This window comes from Lytechinus pictus, chromosome 6, assembly GCF_037042905.1.
Source record: "Lytechinus pictus isolate F3 Inbred chromosome 6, Lp3.0, whole genome shotgun sequence".
NCBI classification, from domain to species: Eukaryota; Metazoa; Echinodermata; class Echinoidea; order Temnopleuroida; family Toxopneustidae; genus Lytechinus; species Lytechinus pictus.
The window spans coordinates 23065322-23077500 of NC_087250.1; the positions used below are offsets into that span (position 1 = coordinate 23065322).

At 33.5% G+C, this 12179-nt stretch overlaps 1 protein-coding gene across 1 annotated transcript in view; it reads left to right on the forward strand.

Annotated features, from left to right (window-relative positions):
- Positions 1-12179, forward strand: part of LOC129263098 (sushi, von Willebrand factor type A, EGF and pentraxin domain-containing protein 1-like) — a 51522-nt gene that overhangs the window by 25981 nt on the left and 13362 nt on the right. The window contains exons 12-18 of the mRNA XM_064100485.1: positions 620-811; positions 2249-2440; positions 3885-4076; positions 5524-5715; positions 7146-7337; positions 10295-10407; positions 11458-11615. Coding sequence (XP_063956555.1) covers positions 620-811; positions 2249-2440; positions 3885-4076; positions 5524-5715; positions 7146-7337; positions 10295-10407; positions 11458-11615 — 1231 coding nt within the window. The remainder of the gene's footprint in view (positions 1-619; positions 812-2248; positions 2441-3884; positions 4077-5523; positions 5716-7145; positions 7338-10294; positions 10408-11457; positions 11616-12179) is intronic.

Genomic DNA, 12179 nt, shown 5'->3' on the forward strand with positions numbered 1-12179 from the left:
CTTTCATGTTAATGTAAAATTAGAATGATTATTGTTATTTGTGCTACATTGTATTTATTATGATTATTATTATTATCTCTACTCTAATTATCATTGGTATTATAATTTCACTATTTTTATAATTTTTAGCTAAAACTTTATTTTTAATCATTACCATTATTGTGTGATTATCATCATCATCCTTTATCATCATTATTGTAGTCATTTTATCATTACCAGCATCATTATCATAGTACTTGGGGCATTGTGGTCTAGTGGTTAAGACTCTCGTCTTTCAATCTGAAGGACGTGGGTTCGATTCCAAGCTATGGCGTGTTTTCCTTCAGCAAGAAATTTATCCACATTGTGCTGCACTCAACCCAGGGTACCGGCAGGAAGCAATTCCTGAAAAAGCAGTGAGCACTGGAATCAGTAGACTATATGTAGCTTTGCCGGGGTGATATAGGAGCGCCTAGAGCACTTAGGAAGGTGGATATGTGCACTATACAAATCCTATATTATTATTTATTTATCATTTTATTACTTATATCGTTGATATCATTTTCGTCATCATAATCATTGTAGTTCATATCACACCCGAATGAATATCATATGCTATGCTTTTATTCACATTGTGCAGAACCCACATGCAGCAATCCCCCATCTGTTGAAAACGCAGCCCTTGATTCCACTCCAGCAGGAACAATTGGTGAAGTTTTAAGTTATTCGTGTAACGATGGCTTCATTCCGGACGGTGACTTGACTACGACCTGTAATCGTGATGATGGAGGAGACACAGCAAGCTATTCTTCTGTGCCAGGCAAATGCGTCGGTAAGGATTTGTCACATTATCTTTCAGATTGAGAGGTTTGCTTTTTAAATTCTGATTCGTGTTACAAGTAAAAATCATGCGTAAAACAAACAAAAAAACGTGAACCATGTACATCAGTGGTCTGTTAATTGACATACTGTAGAAATAGATACATTTTAACTCCTCTCTCTCTCATTCTTTCTTTTTCTTGCTTTGAAATAACACTTGAATCCCCCAAATTGTATCAAATTAAGAGGAGTTGCAAGCTACATGTATATAGCTCTCAGTCTTATACCCCGTTTAGATCTGTCTCTCTCTCGCGTCACACTAAACAATCATCTGGAAAAAACATGGCATAAAATCAATTGTGAAACATTTCTGTTTTTTCATCTTTTCCAACAACTATGTATTTTTCTAGTTTTATTTTTATATTTTTTTTCATAAATTTTCAATTTATCTCCTAGTTTATACATTTTCATCTTTTATTAATTCTTATGTGTATTTTGTTCTCTCCTTCCGTTTTCATCTTGAAGATTTCTAACGTATTTCTATAATATGCTTTAACTCCCAAACAAACTCCCAAATTCCCTGGAAAAAAATTGATTCAGATACAATGTACATGTAACAAAGTCAAAACAGCTCTTAAAGCATACTTATTTAAATTGTACCTAGCCTCAACATAATGAACTCACCAACACTTCTCTTCCTTTCCTTTGTTTTCTCAAGTGCATAGAGACTTATTTGTTCTGTAATATGCGCAATACAAAAACTGACCATTATTAGTATTTTTATTATTATTAGGTGAATTTTGAAGAATGGGAGAGGGCAAGAGTAGTTCCCTTTCATGTTAATGTAAAATTAGAATGATTATTGTTATTTGTGCTACATTGTATTTATTATGATTATTATTATTATCTCTACTCTAATTATCATTGGTATTATAATTTCACTATTTTTATAATTTTTAGCTAAAACTTTATTTTTAATCATTACCATTATTGTGTGATTATCATCATCATCCTTTATCATCATTATTGTAGTCATTTTATCATTACCAGCATCATTATCATAGTACTTGGGGCATTGTGGTCTAGTGGTTAAGACTCTCGTCTTTCAATCTGAAGGACGTGGGTTCGATTCCAAGCTATGGCGTGTTTTCCTTCAGCAAGAAATTTATCCACATTGTGCTGCACTCAACCCAGGGTACCGGCAGGAAGCAATTCCTGAAAATGCAGTGAGCACTGGAATCAGTAGACTATATGTAGCTTAGCCGGGGTGATATAGGAGCGCCTAGAGCACTTAGGAAGGTGGATATGTGCACTATACAAATCCTATATTATTATTTATTTATCATTTTATTACTTATATCGTTGATATCATTTTCGTCATCATAATCATTGTAGTTCATATCACACCCGAATGAATATCATATGCTATGCTTTTATTCACATTGTGCAGAACCCACATGCAGCAATCCCCCATCTGTTGAAAACGCAGCCCTTGATTCCACTCCAGCAGGAACAATTGGTGAAGTTTTAAGTTATTCGTGTAACGATGGCTTCATTCCAGACGGTGACTTGACTACGACCTGTAATCGTGATGATGGAGGAGACACAGCAAGCTATTCTTCTGTGCCAGGCAAATGCGTCGGTAAGGATTTGTCACATTATCTTTCAGATTGAGAGGTTTGCTTTTTAAATTCTGATTCGTGTTACAAGTAAAAATCATGCGTAAAACAAACAAAAAAACGTGAACCATGTACATCAGTGGTCTGTTAATTGACATACTGTAGAAATAGATACATTTTAACTCCTCTCTCTCTCATTCTTTCTTTTTCTTGCTTTGAAATAACACTTGAATCCCCCAAATTGTATCAAATTAAGAGGAGTTGCAAGCTACATGTATATAGCTCTCAGTCTTATACCCCGTTTAGATCTGTCTCTCTCTCGCGTCACACTAAACAATCATCTGGAAAAAACATGGCATAAAATCAATTGTGAAACATTTCTGTTTTTTCATCTTTTCCAACAACTATGTATTTTTCTAGTTTTATTTTTATATTTTTTTTCATAAATTTTCAATTTATCTCCTAGTTTATACATTTTCATCTTTTATTAATTCTTATGTGTATTTTGTTCTCTCCTTCCGTTTTCATCTTGAAGATTTCTAACGTATTTCTATAATATGCTTTAACTCCCAAACAAACTCCCAAATTCCCTGGAAAAAAATTGATTCAGATACAATGTACATGTAACAAAGTCAAAACAGCTCTTAAAGCATACTTATTTAAATTGTACCTAGCCTCAACATAATGAACTCACCAACACTTCTCTTCCTTTCCTTTGTTTTCTCAAGTGCATAGAGACTTATTTGTTCTGTAATATGCGCAATACAAAAACTGACCATTATTAGTATTTTTATTATTATTAGGTGAATTTTGAAGAATGGGAGAGGGCAAGAGTAGTTCCCTTTCATGTTAATGTAAAATTAGAATGATTATTGTTATTTGTGCTACATTGTATTTATTATGATTATTATTATTATCTCTACTCTAATTATCATTGGTATTATAATTTCACTATTTTTATAATTTTTAGCTAAAACTTTATTTTTAATCATTACCATTATTGTGTGATTATCATCATCATCCTTTATCATCATTATTGTAGTCATTTTATCATTACCAGCATCATTATCATAGTACTTGGGGCATTGTGGTCTAGTGGTTAAGACTCTCGTCTTTCAATCTGAAGGACGTGGGTTCGATTCCAAGCTATGGCGTGTTTTCCTTCAGCAAGAAATTTATCCACATTGTGCTACACTCAACCCAGGGTACCGGCAGGAAGCAATTCCTGAAAAAGCAGTGAGCACTGGAATCAGTAGACTATATGTAGCTTAGCCGGGGTGATATAGGAGCGCCTAGAGCACTTAGGAAGGTGGATATGTGCACTATACAAATCCTATATTAATTATTATTATTTATTTATCATTTTATTACTTATATCGTTGATATCATTTTCGTCATCATAATCATTGTAGTTCATATCACACCCGAATGAATATCATATGCTATGCTTTTATTCACATTGTGCAGAACCCACATGCAGCAATCCCCCATCTGTTGAAAACGCAGCCCTTGATTCCACTCCAGCAGGAACAATTGGTGAAGTTTTAAGTTATTCGTGTAACGATGGCTTCATTCCGGACGGTGACTTGACTACGACCTGTAATCGTGATGATGGAGGAGACACAGCAAGCTATTCTTCTGTGCCAGGCAAATGCGTCGGTAAGGATTTGTCACATTATCTTTCAGATTGAGAGGTTTGCTTTTTAAATTCTGATTCGTGTTACAAGTAAAAATCATGCGTAAAACAAACAAAAAAACGTGAACCATGTACATCAGTGGTCTGTTAATTGACATACTGTAGAAATAGATACATTTTAACTCCTCTCTCTCTCATTCTTTCTTTTTCTTGCTTTGAAATAACACTTGAATCCCCCAAATTGTATCAAATTAAGAGGAGTTGCAAGCTACATGTATATAGCTCTCAGTCTTATACCCCGTTTAGATCTGTCTCTCTCTCGCGTCACACTAAACAATCATCTGGAAAAAACATGGCATAAAATCAATTGTGAAACATTTCTGTTTTTTCATCTTTTCCAACAACTATGTATTTTTCTAGTTTTATTTTTATATTTTTTTTCATAAATTTTCAATTTATCTCCTAGTTTATACATTTTCATCTTTTATTAATTCTTATGTGTATTTTGTTCTCTCCTTCCGTTTTCATCTTGAAGATTTCTAACGTATTTCTATAATATGCTTTAACTCCCAAACAAACTCCCAAAATCCCTGGAAAAAAATTGATTCAGATACATGTAACAAAGTCAAAACAGCTCTTAAAACATACTTCTTTAAATTGTACCTAGGCTAGCCTCAACATAATGAGCTCACCAACACTTCTCTTCCTTTCCTTTGTTTTCTCAAGTGCATAGAGACTTATTTGTTCTGTGATATGCGCAATACAAAAACTGACCATTATTATTATTATTATTATTATTATTATTATTAGGTGAATTTTGAAGAATGGGAGAGGGCAATAGTAGTTCCCTTTCATGTAAATGTAAAATTAGAATGATTATTGTTATTTGTGCTACATTGTATTTATTATGATTATTATTATTATCTCTACTCTAATTATCATTGGTATTATAATTTCACTATTTTTATAATTTTTTGCTAAAACTTTATTTTTAATCATTACCATTATTGTGTGATTATCATCATCATCCTTTATTATCATCATTATTGTAGTCATTTTATCATTACCAGCATCATTATTATAGTATTTGGGGCGTTGTGGTCTAGTGGTTAAGACTCTCGTCTTTCAATCTGAAGGACGTGGGTTCGATTCCAAGCCATGGCATGTTTTCCTTCAGCAAGAAATTTATCCACATTGTGCTACACTCAACCCAGGGTACCGGCAGGAAGCAATTCCTGAAAAAGCAGTGAGCACCGGAATCAGTAGACTATATGTAGCTTAGCCGGGGTGATATAGGAGCGCCTAGAGCACTTAGGAAGGTGGATATGTGCACTATACAAATCCTATATTATTATTTATTTATCATTTTATTACTTATATCGTTGATATCATTTTCGTCATCATAATCATTGTAGTTCATATCACACCCGAATGAATATCATATGCTATGCTTTTATTCACATTGTGCAGAACCCACATGCAGCAATCCCCCATCTGTTGAAAACGCAGACCTTGATTCCACTCCAGCAGGAACAATTGGTGAAGTTTTAAGTTATTCGTGTAACGATGGCTTCATTCCGGACGGTGACTTGACTACGACCTGTAATCGTGATGATGGAGGAGACACAGCAAGCTATTCTTCTGTGCCAGGCAAATGCGTCGGTAAGGATTTGTCACATTATCTTTCAGATTGAGAGGTTTGCTTTTTAAATTCTGATTCGTGTTACAAGTAAAAATCATGCGTAAAACAAACAAAAAAACGTGAACCATGTACATCAGTGGTCTGTTAATTGACATACTGTAGAAATAGATACATTTTAACTCCTCTCTCTCTCATTCTTTCTTTTTCTTGCTTTGAAATAACACTTGAATCCCCCAAATTGTATCAAATTAAGAGGAGTTGCAAGCTACATGTATATAGCTCTCAGTCTTATACCCCGTTTAGATCTGTCTCTCTCTCGCGTCACACTAAACAATCATCTGGAACGAACATGGCATAAAATCAATTGTGAAACATTTCTGTTTTTTCATCTTTTCCAACAACTATGTATTTTTCTAGTTTTATTTTTATATTTTTTTTCATAAATTTTCAATTTATCTCCTAGTTTATACATTTTCATCTTTTATTAATTCTTATGTGTATTTTGTTCTCTCCTTCCGTTTTCATCTTGAAGATTTCTAACGTATTTCTATAATATGCTTTAACTCCCAAACAAACTCCCAAATTCCCTGGAAAAAAATCGATTCAGATACATGTAACAAAGTCAAAACAGCTCTTAAAGCATACTTATTTAAATTGTACCTAGCCTCAACATAATGAACTCACCAACACTTCTCTTCCTTTCCTTTGTTTTCTCAAGTGCATAGAGACTTATTTGTTCTGTAATATGCGCAATACAAAAACTGACCATTATTAGTATTTTTATTATTATTAGGTGAATTTTGAAGAATGGGAGAGGGCAAGAGTAGTTCCCTTTCATGTTAATGTAAAATTAGAATGATTATTGTTATATGTGCTACATTGTATTTATTATGATTATTATTATTATCTCTACTCTAATTATCATTGGTATTATAATTTCACTATTTTTATAATTTTTAGCTAAAACTTTATTTTTAATCATTACCATTATTGTGTGATTATCATCATCATCCTTTATCATCATTATTGTAGTCATTTTATCATTACCAGCATCATTATCATAGTACTTGGGGCATTGTGGTCTAGTGGTTAAGACTCTCGTCTTTCAATCTGAAGGACGTGGGTTCGATTCCAAGCTATGGCGTGTTTTCCTTCAGCAAGAAATTTATCCACATTGTGCTGCACTCAACCCAGGGTACCGGCAGGAAGCAATTCCTGAAAAAGCAGTGAGCACTGGAATCAGTAGACTATATGTAGCTTAGCCGGGGTGATATAGGAGCGCCTAGAGCACTTAGGAAGGTGGATATGTGCACTATACAAATCCTATATTATTATTTATTTATCATTTTATTACTTATATCGTTGATATCATTTTCGTCATCATAATCATTGTAGTTCATATCACACCCGAATGAATATCATATGCTATGCTTTTATTCACATTGTGCAGAACCCACATGCAGCAATCCCCCATCTGTTGAAAACGCAGCCCTTGATTCCACTCCAGCAGGAACAATTGGTGAAGTTTTAAGTTATTCGTGTAACGATGGCTTCATTCCGGACGGTGACTTGACTACGACCTGTAATCGTGATGATGGAGGAGACACAGCAAGCTATTCTTCTGTGCCAGGCAAATGCGTCGGTAAGGATTTGTCACATTATCTTTCAGATTGAGAGGTTTGCTTTTTAAATTCTGATTCGTGTTACAAGTAAAAATCATGCGTAAAACAAACAAAAAAACGTGAACCATGTACATCAGTGGTCTGTTAATTGACATACTGTAGAAATAGATACATTTTAACTCCTCTCTCTCTCATTCTTTCTTTCTCTTGCTTTGAAATAACACTTGAATCCCCCAAATTGTATCAAATGAAGAGGAGTTGCAAGCTACATGTATATAGCTCTCAGTCTTATACCCCGTTTAGATCTGTCTCTCTCTCGCGTCACACTAAACAATCATCTGGAACGAACACGGCATAAAATCAATTGTGAAACATTTCTGTTTTTTCATCTTTTCCAACAACTATGTATTTTTCTAGTTTTATTTTTATCTTTTTTTGTCATAAATTTTCAATGTATCTCCTAGTTTATACATTTTCATCTTTTATTAATTCTTATGTGCATTTTGTTCTCTCCTTCCGTTTTCATCTTGAAGATTTGTAACATATTTCTTTAATATGCTTTAACTCCCAAACAAACTCCCAAATTCCCTGGAAAAAAAATCGATTCAGATACATGTTACAAAGTCAAAACAGCTCTTAAAACATACTTCTTTAAATTGTACCTAGCCTCAACATAATGAACTCACCAACACTTCTCTTCCTTTCCTTTGTTTTCTCAAGTGCATAGAGACTTATTTGTTCTGTAATATGCGCAATACAAAAACTGACCATTATTATTATTATTATTACATGTAGGTGAATTTTGAAGAATGGGAGAGGGCAATAGTAGTTCCCTTTCATGTAAATGTAAAATTAGAATGATTATTGTTATTTGTGCTACATGCAGCTTAGCGAGGGTAATATAGGAGTGCCTTGAGCATGTACATGTAGCAAGTTGGATACGTGTGCTATACAAATCTTTCTTTGTGTTGTGAGCAAAAGGTTAAATTTTACTAGTACAAATCCTATATTTAGGGATAATTGGATGGCCTTGAGTGGGATGCGAAGAAATATTGTATGAGCTGAAGAACAAGATTGGATGAGTCGAAGATGAACCCAGAATTGTTCTTCAGCGAGTAACAATATTTCTACGCATCTCATGAAAATTGGTCATCCAACATTCTTATTATTTAGATATCCCCACAAACCTAAACATAAAGTAATAAAGCAAAAAAATATTGGTTTTAGTAACCATCATATGTGGCAATCCTGTAAATCATGAGCATGGCACCTGAGTATTGTTATTTTTTTAAAAGAAATCTCTGTAATAAAGTAAAGATGCGCTAGCGTGTAGTGCAAGCGCATTTGAATTCAATAAATTGACGCTCCTTTACCACACCTCCTGGCAACTAATATGCAATGCATTTTCATTGTGATGAAACTATAGCTTCATGTGCACAATCATTTATTAACCAATAATAATCTTGTGGGTGGGGCAAAATATTCATTTCGTCCAATATTTTCAATATTGGAAAGTTTTCATAGGCATGCACGTTAAAAATTCGTTTTAATATTTTGTCTCTCTGAAACAACCTCGCAAGACGTCAAAATATATCTGAGCCTCTAAACCCTACATCTAAATAATAATATTCATCATTACTAAAAAGATCAAGAGAAGAACATTCATTAATATTATCAGGAAATTTATTTATTTATTTATCAATCTATTTGTTTACTTATTCGTTTATTTGTTGATTGTTTTATTTTATTTATTTATTCATTTATTGCATTATTTCGGTGAATAGTTCTAGGCATTTCTTCATGAATATTCATTAGGTGGGCTGATGATGTCATTTCCCTACTTGTTCTTGTGTATTTTATTATATTACATTAGGTTTATTAAAAAAATTTCTACCAAAAACGTAAAACATTTCAATTGACAAGTAAATGAGTGCATTAGTTATTTCTTGCTGCAACATATTTCACCATAATGGAGACACATCATTTACACATTTATGAAAAAATAAAACAATTATGATTTCATGTAAAGGCATGAGAAAAGGGAAAGTGGGGATGTGGCATCATCAGCCCATCTAATGAATATTCATGACGATGTGCATATAACTGTTTTCACAAAATATTGATAAAACTTCGTTATTTGTTATCCGATTTTGATGAAATTTTCAGCATTTTGCTCAGTGAATTTAACTATTTATTTAGATATAAATATTTTCAGCCCGGATCATCCTTTTAATGAGGATTTGTTTTGCGACTATTTGAAATGCTAACTTTCATTTCTGACATGGCAATAAATGCCAAAGTTTATAACATATGTGTAATCCTTCTTTGTTTACTATTTATGAAAAAATGGTTAGCTTATTAAAGGTCAAGTCCACCCGAGAAAAACGTTGATTTGAATAAGTAGAGAAAAATCAAACTAGCATAACACTGAAAATGGTACAGTATCATCAGCCCATCTATTGAATATTTATGAAAAACTGTTTCACCATAATAATGCAATTCTTTAAAATTCAATAACTTTGTCATTTGTTATCCTGGACCATCCCTTTAATGATATATAACACACAGTAGTCAGTTTACTGCCAGTTGTGGAAATGATCTCAAAATGAATTCGAAAAGAATCCAATAAAATGACCACCCAAGTATTTCTATGTATGAATAAAAAAATATGTGGCAATTCGCTCTGGAAAAAAATGTTTGATTGCTGAGAAATGAGCAAAATAATCATGGAATTCCATTAATGTCGGGTATTTGTCCAAGCATTATTAATACACTGTTATCGGCAGAATCATCGGTTTTCAGCTAAAATGTCATGATTTCACATAGATGAGTTGATTCCAATGTACCAGACCTTGATCTGTGAGAATGTGATACCTTGATTATAAAGGCTTTCTCTTGAAATAATTGTTTGCTGCAATTTATTTTCTTTTATTATGTTTAAATACAACCTTTCCTTCTTTTGTTTTTCCTTTTTCAGAGCCTGAGCCTGAGGTCGTGTGTCCAGAAGGTTTTACCTTCCTAGCGGATAGGGAAACCGGACAATGTGTCAAATACCAACCTGATAATCTACCTTGGGAAATGCACGCAAGAGTGAGTATTAGTGAACATTGTGGGCGCCTCAAACGTTTGATTTTGTTTTAAAGGATTTTTCATTCGTGGGTTCTCACTCAATCGAGATCAGTGACACAAAAGCCCACATTTTATTTTAAATTTGAACGGTGGAACATCCTTTAAGGGATGGTCCAGGCTGGAAATATTTATAGCTCAATAAATAGAGTAAAATTCACAGAGCAAAATGCTGAGAATTTGATCAAAATCGGATCACAAATAACAAAGTTATTGAATTTTAAAGATTTGCATTATTCCGGTGAAACAGTTCTAGGCATGTCTTTATGAATATTCTTTAGGTGGGCTGATGATGTCATATCCCCTCTTGTCCTTTTGTATTTTATTATATGAAACTAGGTTTATTCAAAAAATTTCTACCAAGAACTAAAACAATTGGATTGGCAACTGATTAAGTGCATTAGTTATTATTGCCTCAATTTATTTCATCATAATGAGACACATTATTTACACATGTTAAAAAAAAATGGAACTTCTTCCTCATACATGTGTATACCACAAAAACATTGTTTGGTCTTGCACTGTGTTGCACCAGGGTAATTCCATAGGTTGGTGGACATGAGCTCAATGTGTCTTTGTACATACAGCCCATCTGAACCGTAACGTGAGTAACCACTTTATCTGCACCCCTAGTAAAAACCATGTGTTCTTTATTTTTTTAATTATATACAAATTTGTCTCCCTAATATACTTCTTTGAAATGGATATAATCAACTTTCCTAAACGCCTTGCATGAGGACACTTTTCACTTATGTCCACTTTTCATTTTATGCATGTCCAAATCATGTAACGTGAGTAACCGACACATTTCAAATATTTGCCAGGAGCATAATGAAATTTCCCAAGGTTTGTTTTTATACAAAGGATAGTCAGACTGCGTACTATGTTGTAATAAAGAGATTTTTAGTTCCTATCAATAATTATGGAGTTACAGCTCCAAGTATGAGTCAAGGTGTCTCCAAATGTAATGTGGGTAACCGTGGAATAGCCCACCATGTTTTTCTGTCATTGTAGCTATGCAAACAAAGTGGTGGGAGGCTTGTGGTCCCTGTGTCAGGAGCAGATCTCAAAGCTGTATTAGTGTACCAAGCTACTCAGACCAAGGAGGTTGTGTGGTATGGGCCTCAAGCCCTTGCTGGAGATGGAGTTTTCAGAGATTTCGACTACCAACGGTAAATAGCATATTATTATTTATTGGATATTAATAATAATAGTAATAATAGTTGATCCCCTCCCCCTTGACAAATTTTGTCACTATGCTGTGGCAGAAATTTTTGTTGCCGTGTTGTGGGTGGATTTTTACTCTTATGTCTTGCACATCTTTTGAGACCACATTTGCGGCGCACAGGTATGCAGTTCTGAAATGGCAGATCCAAAATTGCTCAAAAACTTGATTCCGTGTACAAAGTCATTGCAAAATGTGTTTTCATCCTGAAAATCATAGTTTTGTTGGTTTAAATGGATTTGTTTTATGCTATTTATGATTACAAAAGGGTCCCCAACAAAGTTCTTAAAAAAAAACAATAGAAAACAAAGGTTCTAAAAAACAATGAAATACATAAGAATTAAACAAACATTAAAAGACATAGGAAATTTATTATGTTTTGGCAATTTTTTTGTAGATATTTGTGAGAAATGTAATGACTGATATTTTCACCAAAAATTAGCATTCAACTGGCTATATAAAGGGAGTTAAAGGCAAAAAACCATATTTGCATTATTGATTAATTAAGTAA